At 47.8% G+C, this 22,514-nt stretch overlaps 1 protein-coding gene across 2 annotated transcripts; it reads right to left on the reverse strand.

The window, feature by feature from the left end:
- Positions 1-2,641: 2,641 nt before the first annotated feature.
- On the reverse strand, positions 2,642-13,138 carry LOC116981945 (aquaporin-5-like). Of its 2 annotated transcripts, XM_033035176.1 has the most exons (4): positions 12,580-13,138; positions 9,659-9,820; positions 4,035-4,115; positions 2,642-3,055 (listed from the first exon to the last, which is right to left on the reverse strand). In XM_033035176.1, exons 1-4 carry the CDS (start codon positions 12,949-12,951, stop codon positions 2,906-2,908), a joined length of 765 nt encoding a protein of 254 aa, XP_032891067.1. In that variant the 5' UTR covers positions 12,952-13,138; the 3' UTR covers positions 2,642-2,905. The 2 variants fall into 2 exon arrangements, with proteins under 2 accessions (XP_032891067.1, XP_032891068.1); XM_033035177.1 differs by lacking the exon at positions 4,035-4,115.
- Positions 13,139-22,514: the final 9,376 nt, after the last annotated feature.

Here is a 22,514-nt window from a genome sequence, read left to right on the forward strand (position 1 = left end):
GGCATGCAGGTGCAGCAGGCAGTGAAGAAAGCGAATGGTATGTTAGCTTTCATAGCAAAAGGATTTGAGTATAGGAGCAGGGAGGTTCTACTGCAGTTGTACAGGGTCTTGGTGAGACTACACCTGGAGTATTGCGTACAGTTTTGGTCTCCAAATCTGAGGAAGGACATTATTGCCATAGAGGGAGTGCAGAGAAGGTTCACCAGCTGATTCCTGGGATGTCAGGACTGTCTTATGAAGAAAGACTGGATAGACTTGGTTTATACTCTCTAGAATTTAGGAGATTGAGAGGGGATCTTATAGAAACTATAATGCTAGATGCAGAAAGATTGCTCCCGATGTTGGGGAAGTCCAGGACAAGGGGTCACAGCTTAAGGATAAGGGGAAAATCCTTTAAAACCGAGATGAGAAGAACTTTTTTCACACAGAGAGTGGTGAATCTCTGGAACTCTCTGCCACAGAGGGTAGTCGAGGCCAGTTCATTGGCTATATTTAAGAGGGAGTTAGATGTGGCCCTTGTGGCTAAGGGGATCAGAGGGTATCAGAGGGTATGGTGTTGGGTAAATTAAATGGATTAAAGGCCGATAAATCCCCAGGGCCAGATAGGCTGCATCCTAGAGTGCTTAAGGAAGTAGCTCCAGAAATAGTGGATGCATTAGTAATAATCTTTCAAAACTCTTTAGATTCTGGAGTAGTTCCTGAGGATTGGCGGGTAGCAAACGTAACCCCACTTTTTAAGAAGGGAGGGAGAGAGAAAACGGGGAATTACAGACCAGTTAGTCTAACCTCGGTAGTGGGGAAACTGCTAGAGTCAGTTATTAAAGATGGGATAGCAGCACATTTGGAAAGTGGTGAAATCATTGGACAAAGTCAGCATGGATTTACAAAAGGTAAATCATGTCTGACGAATCTTATAGTATTTTTCGAGGATGTAACTAGTAGCGTGGATAGGGGAGAACCAGTGGATGTGGTGTATCTGGACTTCCAGAAGGCTTTCGACAAGGTCCCACATAAGAGATTAGTTTACAAACTTAAAGCACACGGCATTGGGGGTTCAGTATTGATGTGGATAGAGAACTGGCTGGCAAACAGGAAGCAAAGAGTAGGAGTAAACGGGTCCTTTTCACAATGGCAGGCAGTGACTAGTGGGGTACCGCAAGGCTCAGTGCTGGGACCCCAGCTATTTACAATATATATTAATGATCTGGATGAGGGAATTGAAGGCAATATCTCCAAGTTTGCGGATGACACTAAGCTGGGGGGCAGTGTTAGCTGTGAGGAGGATGCTAGGAGACTGCAAGGTGACTTGGATAGGCTGGGTGAGTGGGCAAATGTTTGGCAGATGCAGTATAATGTGGATAAATGTGAGGTTATCCATTTTGGTGGCAAAAACAGGAAAGCAGACTATTATCTAAATGGTGGCCGACTAGGAAAAGGGGAGATGCAGCGAGACCTGGGTGTCATGGTACACCAGTCATTGAAAGTGGGCATGCAGGTGCAGCAGGCAGTGAAGAAAGCGAATGGTATGTTAGCTTTCATAGCAAAAGGATTTGAGTATAGGAGCAGGGAGGTTCTACTGCAGTTGTACAGGGTCTTGGTGAGACCACACCTGGAGTATTGCGTACAGTTTTGGTCTCCAAATCTGAGGAAGGACATTATTGCCATAGAGGGAGTGCAGAGAAGGTTCACCAGACTGATTCCTGGGATGTCAGGACTGTCTTATGAAGAAAGACTGGATAGACTTGGTTTATACTCTCTAGAATTTAGGAGATTGAGAGGGGATCTTATAGAAACTTACAAAATTCTTAAGGGGTTGGACAGGCTAGATGCAGGAAGATTGCTCCCGATGTTGGGGAAGTCCAGGACAAGGGGTCACAGCTTAAGGATAAGGGGGAAATCCTTTAAAACCGAGATGAGAAGAACTTTTTTCACACAGAGAGTGGTGAATCTCTGGAACTCCCTGCCACAGAGGGTAGTCGAGGCCAGTTCATTGGCTATATTTAAGAGGGAGTTAGATGTGGCCCTTGTGGCTAAGGGGATCAGAGGGTATGGAGAGAAGGCAGGTACGGGATACTGAGTTGGATGATCAGCCATGATCATATTGAATGGCGGTGCAGGCTCGAAGGGCCGAATGGCCTACTCCTGCACCTAATTTCTATGTTTCTATGTTTCTATGAGAGAAGGCAGGTACGGGAAACTGAGTTGGATGATCAGCCATGATCATATTGAATGGCGGTGCAGGCTCGAAGGGCCGAATGGCCTACTCCTGCACCTAATTTCTATGTTTCTATGTTTCTATGAAATATAGAGAGGTGGAATGAGATTGTTGGGAGATGATGTGGACCGGATGTCCAAAAGGGAGGATGATGGTGATAGGGTGGATAAGGAAAGATAAGAGGCCAAAGTGGAGTGCCATGGGCTTATTGAGTCAAGTAGCCAAGTTCTGTCCTAGACGTTCTTTGTAGTTTTGGGATTAGATGCCGCAGAGATGATGTTGAATCCTTTCATCAAGGGTATGTCGACTGAGTGAACAGATCATTTCTAAGTTTTACTCCCTGCAGTCTAAAGACTCAAATTGCATAAACTTGTTTGGATTTCTTCACCGAGTTTATTTGGACTTAATGTGAACAATCGACTCGACTCAACTCTCAATATATTGTGTTTATTTCAGATTATAGAATACATTATATCATAAAATGACCGCAGTGTGTTCCTATCGTTCCTTCTGCCATTGGGGGTAAATATATCTCCAGAATCATCATTACGCTATTGCGGTTTAAATGCATGATTTTTTTATTTTAGTTAAAATTCTAACCACGTTCTAACATAATAAAGTGAATGTGTAGCAACTCTATCGTGCATTAGGCAGGAATATGCTGCAGCTGAGGCAGGCAATATGTTGTGTCTAGGGCTGTGCTTCCACCTTGTGTTCTGGCTCGGCATCTGTCTTCCACATACTCAGGCAGTCTCCGCACCTGAACCTCTTTGGCGTCAGCAGAGAACTGTACACGATCGCGGCCAAGACTCCTCCCAGCAGAGGTCCAACCCAGAATATCTGCATGGATAAAAACATACATTTTAATTACCGAAACACTAACTTGTGCTCACAGCCAGCAAATAAACAGAGAACATTTCCTCAACCCAACCCAATTTAAACTGAAGGTACAAGAAGCGGCAGCTCCCAACATCAGCCTGGGGATTGAACAACTAGAGGGTGTCCAAGAGTGCAGTCAGCCTGTTCTGTGTTTGACGCAACAGTAACTTGGTCTTCTGAGTAATGAGGACGACATTTGTAGGAAGTGGAATCTTGTACATCGTGTCCAAGGACTTCTCTGGCTAGGAGTTACTCACTGTGTCAAGGAGCATCCGTGGAGGGGGGAAAGGAATTGTCAATACTTTGGATTCAGACTCTGTTCACAGAAATCGGGAGCTGGATCCTCAGTCTCAGAAAGCGGGAGCTAGATCTTCAGCTAAAACTGAAACCAGATCCTGGACCTGCAGGAGCTGGATACAGGCCCAAAGTTGGACCGGACCCAGAGACAGAACTGAGTCAAACTGAAAGCTCAGTTCATCAACCAAATTTGGGAACAGTTAGACTCATTGCTCGATGAAGTAACCTGGTATCTGTGGTATTCCGACATGCAATGATATATCACATATGGATCAGTTTGCACCACATTCTTTCCAGAGATATTGTGGAAACAGGACATTTTATCAATTCAGGCGTTGGGTTGATGAGACGAGAAAACAGAAATATGGAGCGCGGTCAAACTTAGGCTGCTGCACCACGTAGGATTCATCATAGGATCATCCCGGGCTTCGAAAGGACCTGCACAGGTATTGTGCCCCCTGCTGACAGGAGAGGACCATTGCTGGAAACATGGACAGGTAAAATTGTAAATTGTCCCTCGTGTGTAGGACAATGCTAGGTCAGCGCGGACTCGGTGGGCTGATTCCACACTGTATCTTTAAATTACTAAACTAAACTAAACTAAACCCACGGCCACCTGTGGAGGTGAAGACACTTTACTCACCCAGTGCTGAGAGAAGTTTGACGTTATAACAGCCGGTCCCAGGGATCGTGCGGGATTCATGCTGCATCCAGTGAATCGGATCTGTAGATGGTCAGCAACAGGAGTTAGTCTGGTGGGCTCAGCCTCTTCCTGATGACAAAATGTGTGCATGCAAACGGTGAGTGGAGGTGAGGAACGGGTCAGTGTGAGTGGGGAGAGGGGGATCGGTCACTGTGAGTGGGGAGAGGGAGAGTGGTCAATGAGTGGGGAGAGGGAGAGTGGTCACTTTGGGGGGGGAGTGGGTCACTGGGTGGGGAGACTGGTTAGTGTGGGTGAGGGGTGGGATATTGGACACTGGTCACTATAGGTGGGTGAGCCGCCACTGTGGGTGGGGAGTGGGAGTGCATCACTGTGGGTGGGAGAGTGGTCACTATGAGAAGACAGGTGTGAGGTGGTACCAGATTGTGGTGACTATTTGCATGCTCTTCCCAGAGAAGGATCTTGTACCACCCGATATAATCACTCTACTCTTTTAAATCCATTTTCAACCTGTAAGTATACATTCTGCACGCTGGATCTTCCCCTTTGCTCTATCTCTCATACTTGAGTTTGACTTGAATGTACATTTGTAAGGTACATCTGGTCTATTTGGATAGCATGCGAAAGAAAGTTTTTCACTGTACACGTGACAATTACAAGGCTAAGCCTCGTCAAGAGTGTTTTATTGTCATATGTCCCGGATGGGTCAATGAAATTCTTACTTGCTGCAGCACAACAGAATATGTGAATATGTAAACATAGTACATAACGGGGGAAGTGAAAAAAAAAGAAAAAGTTCAATAAATAACAAATATAGTGCAATAATAATATAGTCTTTTGCAGTTCAGAGCTCAGAGCTTATTTGTTGTTGTGTTTAATAGCCTGATGGCTGTAGAAGCTGTTCCTGAACCTGGACGTTACAGTTTTCAGGCTCCTGTACCTTCTTCCCGATGGCAATGGTGAGATGAGTGTGTGGCCAGGATGGTGTGGGTCTTTGATGATTTTGGCTATGATAGATCCCTTCGACGGTGGGGAGGTCAAAGCCGGTGATGGACTGGGCAGTGGTCATAACTTTTTGTAGTCTTTTTCACTCCTGGACGTTCAAGTTGCCGAACCAGGCCACGGTGCAACCAGTCAGAATGCTCTCTACCGTGCACCTGTAGAAGTTTAGGAGAATCCTCATCGACGTGCCGAATCTCTGTAATCTTCTCAGGAAGTAGAGTTGCTGATGTGCCTTCTTTACAATTGCATCAGTGTGTTGGGTCCAGGAAAGATCTTCGGAAATATGCACGTCCAGGAATTTGAAGTTATTGACCCTCTCCACCATCGTCCCATTGATATGAACAGGATTGTGAGTCCTCATCTTCCCCAATCAGTCCATAATCAGTTCCTTGGTCTCACTGATATTGAGAGCCAGGTTGTTGGTCAATCTCACTTCTATACTCTGACTGAACTTAGTGCTGGTGTTCAGCTGATGAGAGTGTGCTTACAACGAAACCGCAATGAACATACGTTACTGGAACAAATCTTACTGTGTAACCATTTGTGGGATCTGATAGGAAAGGCCAGCGTTTATTGATAATGAGCCTCCATCTTTGATGGCTGCTGCCCTCTGCTGGTCCAACACTGAAGGAGGTTTTTTCAACTCATCCTGCACTAATCATCGGCTGTAGGTCACAGCTTTTAGTTTAGAGATACAGCGCAGACACAGGCCCTTCGGCCCACCGAGTCCGCGCCGACCAGTGATCCCCGCACACTAAGACTCTATCCTACACACTAGGGAAAATTCATAATTTTACCAAAGTCAATTAACCCACAAACCTGTACATCTTTGGAATGTGGGAAGAAACCGGAGCACCCGGGGAAAACCCATGTGGTCGAGAGTCAAGAGAGAGAGAGAGTCAAGAGTGTTTTATTGTCATATGTCCCAGATAGAACAATGAAATTCTTACTTGACCTTCACGGGGAGAATGTACAAACTCTGTGCTGACGCCACCCGTAGTCAGGATTGAACTTGGGTCTATGGCACAGTGAGGCAATAACTCTGCCGCTGCGCCCAACGGCAAACTGTTTAGGTGTCATGAGGGTTCCTGCTTCTCTCACACGCTCAGTCTGTGACCTCTGGAGGAGGTATCTCCTCATTGTCCCTCTCGTCTCTCTACCCATCCGGGAGATGTTCCCGGGTTTTTGACCTTTTCAAAGTCAAATAAAATAAAATAAATTAAACCTCCCACGGGAAATAATCCCATTCTCTCTCATCTTTAATCGGACTTTACTGGACTTTATATTGCACTGAATCTTGCACTTATCATGTATCTGTGCACTGTGGACGGCTCGATTGTAATCATGTACTATCTTTCCGCTGACTGTGTAGCACACAACAAAAGCTTTTAACAGTACAGTACACGTGGCAATAATCTAAAGTTCAAACTTCAAACCTGGTAATAATGAAGGACCATCAACATATCTCCAAGTCAGAATGGTGTCGGACTGGAAAGGAGAGCTGCAGGCATGGAGTTCCCATATGCCAGCTGCCTTTGTCCTGACATGTTTGGGTTGGTAATGACAGTGCATTGTATAGACAGTACACACTGCAGCCACTGTGTGTTGATGGTGGAGGGAGAGAATGTTAGGTTGTTGGATAGGGTGCCCAAGTGGTTTGCTTTATCCTGGATGTTGTTGAGTTTCAAGAGTTATTGGAGTTGCATATATCCAGGCAAGTAGAGTGGAGTCCATCACACTCCTGGTTTGTGTTTGTAGATATGGACTGTCAAGCAGTGAGTCCACCACTGCATGCATACTCAGCTTTTCTCCTGCTTTTGCAGCCACACCATTTATGTCCTATCTGACTGGGATTCTACTCAGTAGTAATACCCCAGCTGTTGATGGGACTAGACTTGACATTAGTAATTCTACTGAATGTCAAGGGCAGTGATTGAGCTACCTTGTTGGAAATGGTCATTACCTGGCACTTTGCCACGACAGCCCAGCCCCCACTGTTGCAGGCAGGCATGGGCTGCTTTGTTTGCTGATGTGCTATGACTGAATGTATTCCATCATCAGCTAACATGCCCACTTTGGGCACCATGATGGAACGCACACGGGCTGCTCTCCTCAGAGGTGTTGATCGTTGCCATGACTCCAGATGAAGCTTGGATGACTAAGTTGTTGGTTCTGAGCTCTTGTCCAACTTTTGCGTGGTGTTGCTCACGGAACACAATTGTTAGGGCGGTCACGGTGGCGCAGCGGTAGAGTTGCTGCCTATCAGCGAATGCAGCGTCAGAGACCCGGGTTGGATCCCGACTACGGGAGCTGTCTGTACGGAGTTTGTACGTTTTCCCCGTGGCATAGGTTTTCTCAGAGTTCTTCGGTTTCCCTCCGCACTCCAAAGACGTACTGGTTTGTAGTTTAATTGGCTTGGTAAATGTTTTTTAAAAAATGTTCCTAGTGGGTGTAGGATAGTGTTAATATGCGGTGATCGCTGGTCGGCGCGGACCCGGTGGGCCGAAGGGCCTGTTTCCGCGCTGGTATCTCGATCCTCAATGGTACATGTGATACATCCATGTCAGCCATGGAGAGAAAGCCAGGCCCAGACAAATGCGCAGTGGGTTTCAGTGTTGATGCAAGGAATTATGCAGAGGGAGCATGGCAAGGTAAGCTTCTGAGCAGCATGCATTGCGAGCTGCATGGCAAGGTAAGCTTCTGAGCAGCATGCAGTGCGAGCTGCGAGCAGGTGCAGTAACTTTAGACTTTAGAGACACAGCATAGAAATAGGCCCTTTGGCCCACCGAGTTCACACTGAACTGTGATCACCCCATACACTAGCACTATCCTGCACACTAGGCACAATTCACAATCTACAGAAGCCAATTAACCTACAAACCTGTATCTCTTCGGAATGTGGAAGGAAACTGGAGCAGCTGGAGAAACCCCAAGCGGTCACGGGGAGAACGTGCAAACTCCGCACAGACAACACCCGTAGTCAGGATCGAACCCGGGTCTCTGGCGCTTGTAAGACAGCAATGCTACTGCTGCGCCCATGCAGCCGCCCTTGTGGCATGTAGCAGTGGTGTGCAGCAGCTTGGCCCGTGCTGTATAGTGTGCCTGCCCTTTTAAATAACGTGAACCTTCGGCGTCGGTAAACCCAGCTTCTCCTGCGTGAACAACAACTGGCAATGTTCAGCCAATGTGGTGGGACAGTATTTGGACGTTGCACCATCCTCTACTTTACTTATGGGAAGGGACAACATCATCGGCTGTTGCCAACACACAGAATTAGTGCGGAATTACTTCATCTTCATGCGACTTTCAACAGCACAATGCCAATTGTTGGGCTTGTATGAACAAATTTCTAGCCCAGGTTCTGTTTTACTGTTGTTTGTGGCTAGTCCTGCATAATCCACCGGCTTTTACAGTTTTCCTGTATTTTAAATCATTACTGCCATTCTTTATTTTCTGAAACTAATTTCTAATGAATGATATTGACCTCATACTGCCAGTATCTTTTAATCCAGTGATCCTCTATCTACATTTGTCGGTCACTGACTAGCAAAAAATCTTCTTCCTCTTCCTCTCCCTGCCTGGACAACACTTTTCCCAGTTCTGACATAGAGTCATTGACCTGAAGTGTTAACTCTGCTTACCTCACCTCAGACGCTGTCCGACCTGTTGCCCATTTCCAAAGGTTTATCTCACGAGGTTTAATGAGTTGATTGGGGCTTTACCATTCCTCCCCCCAGGTAGGTTTTGCCAACTTCGGATGATCCTGTTCCTTGATCTTTCCGTACATAACCTCCTATTCACAATGGCCTTCTCCTACTCTCCTGCTGTTGAGCTACCAAATGACCATTGTCATGGTGCACAACTGTTATTGAGACCTGAATGGAACCTTGATGGCTCAATACTTTGATTCAATTGTTCCTCCCCAAAAACAACACATTTTATGGTCAATAAGTAAAAGTGTTCAAAAGGATGGAAAACAAAGTCAGTTTTTGTATTTGCCTTCTGAATATCTCCATGATGTCAACTTGACTTGCTCATTGGTTTTGATATCTCCATGAGGATTCCCAGTGTCTGACTTGAAAGTTCAACATGTCAAAGATGAGACCGTCCCGAGAGAAAAGACAGAGAAATGAACAGATTGAAATCGGAGCGAAGAGCAGGTGAGTTGCTGAGGGAACTCACCGAGTCGGGCAGCATCCATGGAGGGAAATAGACAGGTCGAGACCCTTCATCTGTACTGAACAGATAACAGTGGATAGTTTGGTTCTTGAAATGGAGACTGAGATTAAGAAAGAGGAGAGAGGTGTCGGAAATGGTCCCAAGTGAATTTGAGGGCAGGTTGGAAATTGATGCCTGGATCTGCAGTCTCTTGTGCTCAAAAATCCAGAGTTTGCCCAATATGGAGCCTGTCTGTCATCTCATCTAGGCTGCATGGTCCTCAAGGATTGACAGCAACCATGCCCAGCTCTAGTGGGACAAAGTGGCCAGGTCTCCCCACTGCACGGGAAAACAAGGTACACTAGCCGTGCTCTGCACAGGACTTGAGGAATTAAGGGACAGGCACTGCTAGGCATTGAGTAATGGCATCATGGAATCATTCTCACCGCCACCAAATGTCCAAGGGTCACAGAAACTCCGAGGGCCACCTGTGCAGATCCTTCAAAGTGGCTTTCCTTGTGTGAGATTACAAAGACGCACAGTACAAGCTGGAAGGTGACGATGACTTCAACTACCAAGGCCTGGATCTGTGTAACGCCAGCAGAAGGCTGTGGAGTAAAGTGGTTGGATATTAAGTATTAGCAAAAATTTGGCAACAAGCAATGTGGTTTCAATTTTTTAAACTAGTTTTCAAACATAATACTGGTAAAACATTATGTGCATGGGAATGTTGGTGAACAATCTCAGGTGTCTCGGAGTACCTAGGATCTCCACACATACCACCTCAGAAACCTTCTAAACTCATCCCCCAGCTGCCCCAACCGCAGCTGCCCCACCCCCAGCCCTGGGCTCGACTCACTGAAACCATCTTAAACCAGAATGGTGATGAGAGCATGATACGGGTTATTCAGTCGGGGCAAGGTGCTTCCAAATGGGATTAGAGGCTTCTTACACCCGGGAGGGGTGTACCTTGTGTGAATGTCATGTGTCTGCTGTTCCAGGGACCAAGTGTTTCGAATTACTGAAAGGACTTCCTCTCTGAGCTTGATGGGAGACTGGAAGCGCTGTGTATCAGGAGGCGTGTTGGGTTTCCTGGGCTGTGTGTCAGACTGAGTCAGGGGATAGGGAAACGAGAGATACAGACAGTGATAAGCCATATATCTCTTGTTTCCCTTTCCCCTGACTCAGTCTGAAGAAGGGACTCGACCCACCTATTCATTTTCTCCAGAGATGCTGTCTGACCCACTGAGTTACTTCATCTTTTTGTGTCTATCTATCGTTTCTGCTTGTCAATTTACAAAGTAATTTTTAAGCTGATCTCTAGCTCCGGATAGAAATCAACTATAGCCGCTTCAGCCCATGTAATGCAAAACATGGTGCCTATTTCATCAGTCACATTATATCCAATTCACATTAGGGAAACACATGTTGGAGCAGAACTACCTGTACCGACAAAATGTTGGGTCTAACTACTCACCTCAGTTTGTGGTGATTACTAGTTACCCAGTTCCATACGACATCCTAATTCACTGTTTAAACTGCCTCTGGCAGAGAGCTTGTTTACCACTGACTAACGCTTTCAAGCCAATAAAAGCTGCCCCTACCAGCAACACACTCATCCCATAGCCGGGCTGAACATTTATCAACTGAAACTGACCCCATAGTTCGAGCTCGGCATGAGTTCACCAAAACAGGTGCCGCAGCCTATCCAGGGTGTTGATCAGTCGATGGAACCTCTATCCTGCCCCCGTTCCTTCATTCCCACCCTCTCTGCCTGCTTCCGACATTCACTTCATTTCTCCTCTCCTCAAGAATTACATTCCTCCAACCCATCCTCCCTCCTTCACTGTTACCCTGCTAACCTCATTGATTAATCCTCTATCCCTCACCCCTCTATCCCTCACCCCTATATACCTCCTGTGCTTCAATAGCTCCCTCCATCTCCCACGACTTCCTCCTCTCAAAGGTAGACAAAAGTGCTGGAGAAACTCAGCGGGTGCAGCAGCATCTATGGAGCGATGGAAATAGGCAACGTTTCGGGCCGAAACCCTTGTTCACGCCTTCCTCCTCTCAATCCTCCTCCAACTCTCACAAACCCCATTCTCCCCTCTACCCCCACTCGCTACTAAATTCACTCTCTCCCCCCCCCACTAGCCTCACCTCCATTGCTTCTACCCATACTTTCTCCTACCCACACACTCCCCTCTCCTACACACTCCTTCCTAGACTCCCAGTTCTCCCTCCTTCCCGCGCAATCCCTCCTACAACCGCTCAATTCCTTCATTCACTCCCATCAAAATTCCTCCCCTTTCATCCTCTCCTTTCCCATCCCTCCCTCTCCCCTCCATCCCTTTCCCTCTTTCCTCCATCCCTCTATACTCTCTCCCTCCATCAATCTCTGTGTCCCTGTCTCCCTCTATCCACCCACTCCATCCCCCTCGGCTCCCTCCTTCCTCCTCCATCCCTCTCCCAATCTCTCTCCCCCCATTTTCACTTTCCTCTCTCCCCCCCCTCTCCATTCATGCCCCCCCCCCCCCCTCCCTCTCTATCTTTCACCCATCTCCTCCATTCATCAACACCCTCTCCATCCATACATGCCTGCATCCCTCTCCCCGCCATCTCTCTTTCACCCGCATCTTCTCTGTTACACCTCACGCTGCCTCTGCAAGGCCAGCAGCATAATCACGGACGTCGCACCCCGGCTACTCCATCCTCTCCCTTCTCCCATCCGGCAAAAGGCATAGGTGTGAAAACGCACACCTCCAGATTCAGGGACAGTTTCTTCCCAGCTGTTATCAGGCAACTGAACCATCCCACCAACAACTAGAGAGCGGTCCTGGGCTACTATCTACCTTATTAGGGACTCTCAGACTATCTTTGATCGGACTTTACTGGACTTGATCTTGTACGTCAATTATTCACGTTATTCCCCTTATCGTGCATCTGTACAGTGTGAATGGCTCCATTGTAATCGTGTCATGTCTTTCCGCTGACTGGTCGGCACGCAACAAAAACGCTTCACTGGACCATTGCACACGTGGTAATAAAGCAAACTCAAACAAACTTTCCTCCCTGCCTTGCCCCTCTCCATTCTTCTCCCTTCCACCTCTCTTCCCCCTCTCCCTCTTTTCTCTCCCTCTCCATCCATCCTTCCCACTCTCTCTCTTTCCCCTTTCCCCCATTCCTCAATACCCTCTCCCCCCATCCATTTCTGCATCCCTATCTCCCTCAATCCACGCACTCCATCCCTCTCCCCTCTGTCTCTCCATCCCCTCCGCCTCCCTCCTCCCTCGCCCCCTCTACCTTCCCATTCCATCCCTCTCCACTCCTCTCCCGCACCCCCCACCTCATCCCCCCGCTCTCCTACCTTGTTGAGCCCCATCTCCCCGCGGACATGGAGCGGGGTGAGTGCTTGCAGCAGCGCGCAGGCAGCGATGGAGCCGAGACTCTGCATGAGCGCGGACAGCAGCGCCCGGAGCGGGCTGATGCGAAGGCTGACCAGCAGCGCCAGGCTGACAGCGGGGTTGAGGTGTCCGGCTCCCACTCCCTGCGTGAAGAGGGAGGCGGCGGAGACGGCGAGGCCGAAGCCCAGGGCCACCTGCAGGACCGGCGGCTGCTGCCCGGCCCACGCCAGGGCACTGGCCACCCCGCAGAAGACCAGCACGGCCGTGCCCAGGAACTCGGCGGGCAGAGCCCTCCACAAGGTCTCGGTGCGCAGCTCCCGCTTCAGCTGCTCCATGCCCGGGCTGTGCGGGGCAGCGAGCGCCGCTCACACACCACAACCTGGCCAAGGTCAGCGGGGATTTTCCATAGCCCGTTCCTCCACGACAAGAAAACTTTCCAAATTATTAAAAATGAGCAGCGGGTCACATGGTAACTCCCCCAATTACTGTATTAATAACCAGAGTTACTCGTTGCCTCGGATGCCGTCACATTCTTCTTTGGTTGGGAAACTTCCCCCCCCCCCCCCCCCGTCTCCCCCATCCCTACTCCCACACAATCTGGCACCAGGTGGGGAACAGGACACCATATGGAGTGACCCTGATGGAATTTGGGCTAATGCTCCAGTCTGAAGGTGTGTGTGTGTGTGTGTGTGTGTGTGCGTGGGGGGGGGGGGGGGGGGGGGTGATGGGGAGGGAGAGAAGGGAAGGGAAGAGAAGAGTGCTGGAGGGAAGCGGGATGGGGAGAAAATAGGGAGCAAAGCTGAAACAGAGAGTTGTCAACCATCGTCAAGCCTCCGGTCTGCGTTTACATTGCACAGTAAATGTTGGCATCTGGATACCTTTACAGGTGCTATTTGTCACTTGTTTGGAGAGATGAGCTGCTGCTGGAATAGCTTAAGATGGGAGGGGAAGGATTTAATGGGAACCTGAGGAGCAACTGTTTCACACAAGGGGGGGGGGGGGGGTAGGTAAATGGCACCCACGGCAGTAGTTGAGGCAGGAAATACAACCACATTTAAAAGACATTTGGACATGTACATGGATAGCAAAGGTTTAGAGGGATATAGGTCAAACGCAGAGGCACCCACCACTTCTTGCATCACTCAATATGTTGCCAAATTACAGACCTGTACGTCTTTGGAGTGTGGGTGGAAACCGGAGCACCCGGAGAAAACCCACACGGTCACAGAGAGAACATACAACATACAACATACAAACTCCTTACTGACAGCAGCTGTAATCAGGATCGAAACTGGGTCTCTAGTGCTGTAAGGCAGCAATACCAGTTCCCATTGCTCTTGAGCAGAGTTGCAGGAGGGACTGGGTCAGCCAAGCCAGATAAAGCTGGCAGGAACATTACAGAATCAAATTCCACGAGGAAATTGGTTTCAGTAAAATTGTAGTCATGGGATGTTGGTGAAACTGAGAGCCTAGAAAACCCAAGGACCTGATTATCAACATCTATAGTTTTGAATAAGTTCACCATATGTGCAGTTCCATCGTTCTTCATGATTCAAGATTCAATACATTCTGGATCTGTTCCTTTGGATTGGGAGGTTGCAAATGTGTTCACTATTTAAGGAATATGTGTTCACTATTTTGCACCCATTTCTCCCCTCTCCCGAAGATAGACACAAATGCTGGAGTAACTCAGCGGGACAGGCAGCATCTCTGGAGAGAAGGAATGGGTGACATTTCGGGTCGAGACCCTTCCCTCCCTCCCCTTTCACCCAAGAGCGGAACTCACTATCAAAACATGGAGGGGACGGGGGACGGGCACACAATTTTCTGGCGGCCACGCGTGAATGCGCACACTCACACACACGCGCGAGGCTTCGGAGGCTCAATCCAGCGCTAAAAACTGAGATTTTAAAATGGGGATCACAAAAACTTGGGGGAGATGTCCCCCACCTCTCAAAACATGGGGGGGGGGGGGGGGCGTGGCTTCATGCCCACGTGTTGCAGACTTTGAAGAACAAGCAGAAAGATCTTTCAGTATCCCCATCGGTCAATGAAATCAGAGATCTCTGTAATGTGAAAGGAGGTCATATCAGCGGCTGATGCTGCTCCCTGCATTTCTCTTGGACTTGTGCCCGAAAAAGGCACAGATGAACAGTAGCTACATTGTGATCCATGGAGTAACTCTCCAGTCACTGGCAGAGAGACAAGGAGATCCTTGCCTTATGGCAGATAGCAGGGAACCAGCCTTGGATGAAAACATGCGCTGTCAACTCCATTCTTCAAAGTGAAGGTCAGGAGGATCCCAACAGCTCTGATCAACGTTCCATGATTAGAGATCAGTTGCAAAGGCACATTGACGATGACTTCACTGCGCTGGGCGAGACATGAGCAGGAGATTGCCTTCTTCTGGAACTGAAGGTGGAATGCCATCTTCCTGAGGCTGGCATGTTGTTACTAGCCAAGAAGGAGCAAGGATAAAATGCTTGAAAAATATTCTTGTCATAACCAACATCTCATTTCATCAGAGAGACGAGCTAATGAATGTTGACACCTGGTCCAGGCATTAATCCCTACTGGAACAAGAGCCCTCATAGAAACATATAGAAACATAGAAATTAGGTGCAGGAGTAGGCCATTCGGCCCTTCGAGCCTGCACCGCCATTCAATATGATCATGGCTGATCATCCAACTCAGTATCCCGTACCTGCCTTCTCTCCATACCCTCTGATCCCCTTAGCCACAAGGGCCACATCTAACTCCCTCTTAAATATAGCCAATGAACTGGCCTCAACTACCCTCTGTGGCAGAGTGTTCCAGAGATTCATCACTCTCTGTGTGAAAAAGGTTTTTCTCATCTCGGTTTTAAAGGATTTCCCCCTTATCCTTAAGCTGTGACCCCTTGTCCTGGACTTCCCCAACATCGGGAACAATCTTCCTGCATCTAGCCTGTCCAACCCCTTAAGAATTTTATAAGTTTCTATAAGATCCCCTCTCAATCTTCTAAATTCTAGAGAATATAAACCAAGTCTATCCAGTCTTTCTTCATAAGATAGTCCTGACATCCCAGGAATCAGTCTGGTGAACCTTCTCTGCACTCCCTCTATGGCAATAATGTCCTTCCTCAGATTTGGAGACCAAAACTGTACGCAATACTCCAGGTGTGGTCTCACCAAGACCCTGTACAACTGCAGTAGAACCTCCCTGCTCCTATACTCAAATCCTTTTGCTATGAAAGCTAACATACCATTCGCTTTCTTCACTGCCTGCTGCACCTGCATGCCCACTTTCAATGACTGGTGTACCATGACACCTCATGATGCCCGATTCCTCAGCACAATGCTAGCCTAATCTGCCCTGTCATTTCCACAGCCTGACTGCTAACCAGAAGACTTGGGTTTAAGGTGAGGGGAGAAATATTTAACAGGAACCTGAGGGTTAACTTTTTTTACACAAAGAATGATAGGTGTAGGGAACGCAATGCCAGAGGAGGTAGTTGAGCCAGCAGTGTTTAAGAAACATTTAAACAGGTACATGGATAGGATAGGTTTAGAGGGATATGGACCATACACAGGCAGGTGGGACTAGAGTATATGGGACATATTGGTCGGTGTGCGCAAGTTGGGCCGAAGGGCCTGTTCCACACTGTAAGACTCTATGACTCTAAGTGTCTGGGGTAGGGCTTGAATCATGACCTCCAGCCCAGGTGGGACAGGGTCATGAATCGCACCAAACATTTAAGAAATAGAAGGTAGATTTGGAGTGTAAACCCAAGCTGAACTTGCAGCAAGGTGAATGCTGAATGCAAGCTGCGTTAGCTCAGGGGAGTGAAGGAATTTACCAGCACATTCCTCCTGTCACACGCAGCGAGAGGGAAGGAGCGGAGGTCTGAACACTGCCCGTGACCATCTGAGCATCTGCTGCCAGAGCCAGCGGCTGCACTGAGACTCCATCACTCACCCCCATCACTCACTTGTGAGGACAGCACTCTGAGAGACAGAAATTAGCTTCTCAGCTTGACCTCACTTCCTGGTTGTGCCTGAGTAAAACACCGAGTCTTTTAATGGGCATCTTTGATAAACAAACTGATTAAGAAGAATTATCTCAAGAGCTTCTGCTTCATTTTAAAATGAAGAAGTTTGTTTCAATAACCAGGTCAAGTGGGAGTCCAAGAGGTGGCTGGAGTGTCTAAATCCTCTTCAGTTGTTCACAAAATTCTCACAACAGACTCACAAAGACTATAATATTTAACCAAATGTTTCCTCCGTGCATGGGGCATGTGCGGACATGCACTACTGCGGCTACGCCAGTGCAGGTTAAAGCACAGCACTCCTGCATGATGCAGCACCTTCAGCTGCAGACTCTGCCTTGAAGCAGTTCTGGAGACTTGATGGTTCCCTGTCTGGTCAGGTAACATCAGTCCTCAGACAAATGTCCCTCAGCCTACTGGAGAATGCGGAATGCAGGCTTCCTTACTCATTGAACAGTTGCAAAACAGAAGGAGGCCATTTGGCCCACTCTTTCTATGCTGGCAAAAGGGAGTAGTCCTACCTAAAGGCACCTTCCCGCACCAGGTCCATAACCCTTCTACAATTTGCTCTTCGAGTGCAGATCCAGCCCCTGTGTACCTGTCCCAAAGGCTTCCATCTCGTTGAAGGAAGGAGTTTCAGGAAGGAACAGTCCTGGAGCTTCATTTATTGTCCACAGCAGTATTACAAACACTACACAATCCATGGAGTCACATACAGAGTCACGGGAGATGCATGCACCTCTTGTAAAACCGTAGCATGCCGATCAGAAAACCTGCCAGCATTAAGTTCCATTAATTTCCCAGCGAGTGTTTTGTTATTAAAGTTAATTATTTAAGCTTCGTATTTAAGGTGTCAACCCTTAACGAAAGGCTCATTCTGGTTGCTTCTGTCAGTTTTGTACCATTTGCAGTGTTTTCTTTGTTCTTCATCGTGCCGCGTTTTAATAACAAGCTCCCAGTGACAACGACATGATCCAAAGGTTTCAATAACAGATTCACACCCTCTGCCTCCTTCCCAAATAAATCAGTAAAACTTTGATTACCTTCAACCCGATGACTGTAAATCAATGACTGAAAAAGCCAGGGTGTCATTTTTATTGGCCTGGTAATCAAGGGATTTACCGCCTCTATCTTGTAGTTTTAAGTTCTGCTGAGATTTTATCAGTAAACACTTATTTGATGCCTTAGAATTTATTATCCAATTCTTACACCAGTTTCTGACGCAGCTGGAGATAAAACGTAGAAAACAATATCTACGGTTGGATAACGGCAAGCGGCAACATTAGTTAGCAGCAGAGGGCAAAAAGCCTGTCCCACTGTACGATGTAATTCAAGAGCTCTCCCGAGTTTAAAAACAAAACAAACTCATGGTAAGCACGTAGAATGTACGTAGCGGGTACGTCGGAGCTCGGGACGTCTCTTAGCGACTCGTAACGCTAACGGCAGGTACTCGGGAAACGCGGTAAGCTTGTGAAGACCCGTGAAGATTTTTCAACATGTTGAAAAATGTCCACGAGAGTCCCGAGTACCTGCAATCGGCTATTACCATAATGGGCCTGTCCCACTGTACGAGGTAATTCAAGAGTTCTCCCGAGTTTCCCCTGATTCGTACTCTTTAAGTATTTAATTCTTCTTCTTCTTCGAATCAGGGGAAACTCGGGAGAATTCTTGTATTAGCTCGTACAGTGGGACAGTCCCTCCCCAAGCCCTTCTGTCTCGTTGTAGCACCACAGTGCTGGAGTTGGTGTAACAGGGTTATACCCGCACTTAGTGCCTTGTTTAGGCCATTGTATTAGCACCTCGAACTAGTTGAGGACATTTTATTAGTGAATATTATTTTAATAATGTGTTTAGTTTTAGCACATGTTGATTTTAACATGTCTTTAAAAAAAGCACTGCTTACAGCATTAAATGTAGAAACAAGGGACTGCAGATGCTGGTTTACAACAACAAAAAGACATAAAGTGCTGGAGTAAATCAGCAGCATCTCTGGAGAACATGGATAGGTGACGTTTCAGGTTAGGACCCTCCTTCAGACTAGACTAGACTTCAGATTAGACTTCTTCACATTAAACATGTTCTTAGTTCTTATGCAGCTCCCCCACACTGACACACGAGGAGTGTGGAGCAGGGTAACGGGAGAGAGTTCAACCACGGGTCAAAACACTAACAGTATGCTGAGGACAACACTCGCTGCTCACATGTGCAGACTTTAGCTGTGACACCAATGTCCAGGCAGTCATTGGAGAAATATGAGTCTAAAAAAGGGTCCCGATCCGGAATGTCCCCCCCCCCCCCCCCCCCCCCCCCCCCTCCATTTTCTCCAGAGATGCTGTCTGACCCTTTGCATGAATCCTGCATTTTGTATCCATCTTTGGGAAATCTAGTCCTCTGGATACACACCTCGCTGCTTGCCTTGCTGGGTAATGTTCCTCAGATCGGAGGGGGAGCAGGAGGGGAGCCTCTCAGTCTGACAGCCTCCTCAGCGGGGGCATTGGGGGCAGTTAAACCCCATGCCCCAGTGTCCGTGCTGCACGCCTGACATCTCCCTGGAATGCATTCATTCATTCATGGTTAATAAACAACTCTCTCTCTCTCTCTCGAGTTACATAAAAGACCGCCGTGTCTGAAACGTGTCCTGGTCACTTTACACAAGGACACCATGCATATATTGATTCAGGCTTCCACTATGCAGACTCACAGGCAACTCGCTGCAGGTAGACGCAGTGGATGAGCAGCAGAAGAGGACATCTGAGAGTCAAGAGTGGGAGGCGGATGTGAAGTCATGAGGGCAGCCAATGTCATTGTAGCCATCCCATCCAAAATCTAGATCAGAACACGGTATGAGAGAGCCTACAGATTGAAAGGGCATGTTTGATGGGTTATAGTCCAGCAGTTGGTAAACTGCAAGTTGACTGGAATATGAGTCCATACAAGACGGGCAAGCTTCAGAAAGCTGGTGGGATCCCAGACACAGGCACAATGTGGTGCACATCGAACTACACACCATACTATAGCTGTACAGTCAGTTTGGTGACCTGCACACCAAAAGTCTGATCAGAACTGACATCCCAGCATGTTATGAGAATCCAAATGCCCTGCAACAAAGCTGCACAGAAGAGGCTGTGACAAGAGGGAGATTCAGGAGGAGTTGCTGAATATTTGCTGACTTTTAACTGTCTCTTTTGTCCTGCACACCTTCTGCTCTGTCTCTCCACAAAGCTCTGAAACTCACAGGGATGTAACAACTTTACCCCAAACGGGTCTGCATTCATCGCACAAACCCCATGGAAATTTAAATGGTTGGATTGTGTTTGGGATGAATCCAACTAATCTCTAGAAAGTCATTCTCTTTCTTATTTACTTTCTCTCTCTCTCTCTCGTGCTATAAATTCCTAGCTTCATCTCTTTGCTTTTCCATCTCACTTGACCCTCTGTTTTAAACTTGTGACACGATCCCTCTCGTTCTCTCCCCGTTTGCTTAAAACTCTCCCCGATTCCCCTCTGTATATACCTCACTTGTTTAGGCTTTTGCCCGTTTCTGTCTCTTCCCTCTGTCTCAGCCGAACCCTCTGCTTAGTCTTCTCTCTCTCAGGTTTCTCAGCCCAATCGCTCTTTCTTCCTTTCCTTTTGTCTCGCCCATCACCTGCTCTCAGCTTGTTCACTCTCCCTCTCCCTGTCCCTCTCTCTCTTTCTCTCTCTCACTAAATCTCGTTGCACTGACGTGCAATGACAATAAAAGATATATTATTATTATTATTATTATTATTATTTACCGTACGCACTCTCTGCTGCCTCTCTCTGTCTGAAAACTCAGCCTGACTTGATATCTCTCTCTCTCTTTCACTGTTTTACACCCAGCAAACTCCTCTTCCTCTCACTGCTTTAACTTTCAACTCATTCCCTCTTCCCTCTCTAGCCCTTGCTCTCGTTTTGCAACTCTCAGCTCTGTTTTTACCCCCCCCCCCCCCCCCCCTCTCTCCCTCTGCTTTAAATGTTGGCGGGATCACTCTATCCTGAAGGCCGTGGACAATACTGCTCACATTCATCTGTGAAACTCATCAAGTAATACGTGTCAGTGCAGCCACAGTTCTCTTGCTGTTGACAGTCGTACTTTGGGAGTACAAAGCTTCTCTCACAGAGAAAAGAGAAGTATTTGTTTTAATATGTATCTGCTTTCATGACCTTAGGTTGTTCCAAATGCTTTACGCTGTAGTTGGAGAATTCGGGGATGGCGTATTGAAACTCTAGAATATATTATCATTAAACTGCAGGAGGTATTAGATGTCGTCGCTGGCTTTAAAGTGGGTATCCCAGGCTGCTAGCGACGGCAAGGGAGGAGATTGCTGGAGCCCTGACAAAGATTTTTAAATTTTCCTTGGTCGCAGCTGTGGAGAGGCGGGCAGGTGGTGCAGGAGTCTCTTGTGCCTGTTCCTCTCAAACAAATCTAGTGGTTTAGTTTAGAGATACATCGCGGAAACAGGCCCACAGAGTCTGCGCCTAACACTACACTAACACTACCCTACCCACACTAGGGAGAATCTTTACATTTACACCAAGCCAATTAACCTACACCTTTGTGTCTTTGGGGTGTGGGAGCTCCCGGTTACAGGGTCACAGGGCGAACGTACAAATTCCATCCAGACAACACCCGTAGTCAGGATCGAACCCGGGTCTCTGGCACTGTAATGCCCCTGTCCCACTTAGGAAACCTGAACGGAAACCTATGGAGACTTTGCGCACCACCCAAGGTTTCCGTGCGGTTTCCGGAGGTTTTTGTCAGTCTCCCTACCTGCTTCCACTACCTGCAACCTTCGGCAACCTCCTGCAACCTCCTGCAACTTTCCTAAGTGGGACAGGGGCAGAAGGCAGCAACTCTGCCACTGCGTCCCCATGCTGCCCCCCAATGTCCCATTTTATTTCTCCCTTTCCCGAGTATATAACAGCCCCTGCCCCCACCCCCCCCCCCCCCCCCTTAGTATATCCATTCGCAGGAAAATACCCTCGCAGACACTACACTCAGTGCTCCAGCAAGTTCCAGGCTCGGTGTTGCTGCTCATGTTTCTGACCGGGGAACCGAACCCACCGTGCGCTCATAACGACGAGGCGCAGCCGAGAGACCAAGGAAAGACTGCCAGGAGAGAGGAAGGCAAAGGGGCACGCAGGCCTCCAGTTCCGTGTGGACAATGCCGTGTCGCTGTTTCGAATGACCACTGCAGACTTCTGTCCGGCAACATCTCAAAAGTAAGTTTGGCTGATCGGGCAGCATCCGTCGGGACATAAACGGTGTTGTGTTTCAGGTTGAGAACCGTTCAACAGAACCGTAAACGTTCATGTCACTGCCTGATGAAGGGTCGAAGACCTAAAGTTAAAATGCCGACTCTCTTTCCTGATCCCCCCCTAGTCCCTCCATGCCCCCCATCCCCTCCAATGCCCACAGATGCTGCCCGACCTGCTGAGCATTTCTGGCATCGTCTGTTTTTGTTTCAAATTTCCAGAACTTGCCGTTTTTAGTTTTAATTCCTCGTGTAGATTATCTGCTTATTTATTTCAGTTTTTCTCATTACATCAGAATTGGTATGATTGTTGGTATATGCCTCTACATCAGACAGTATCCATTTTTCACAGCGAGTGTTGCCTTCACAGTGACGTGCTTGGATTGCCCTGTGGCCACTGGAGACTGGACACAGATGTCGATTCCCTTCTTTAACCTCGTGTTGTCTGTTGTCCCGTTCTGACTTTGCTTGATGAAACACCTTTTGCAATGCTTATCTCTGCGAGATCCTCTCCTACTTTCAAGGGTTAATACCCTGCCTCTGGAGTCTGGGAGACCTCAGTGACTGAAATTGGACAGTAAACACAAAGCCTGTT

The sequence above is a fragment of the Amblyraja radiata genome, chromosome 16, assembly GCF_010909765.2.
Source record: "Amblyraja radiata isolate CabotCenter1 chromosome 16, sAmbRad1.1.pri, whole genome shotgun sequence".
NCBI lineage: Eukaryota > Metazoa > Chordata > Chondrichthyes > Rajiformes > Rajidae > Amblyraja > Amblyraja radiata.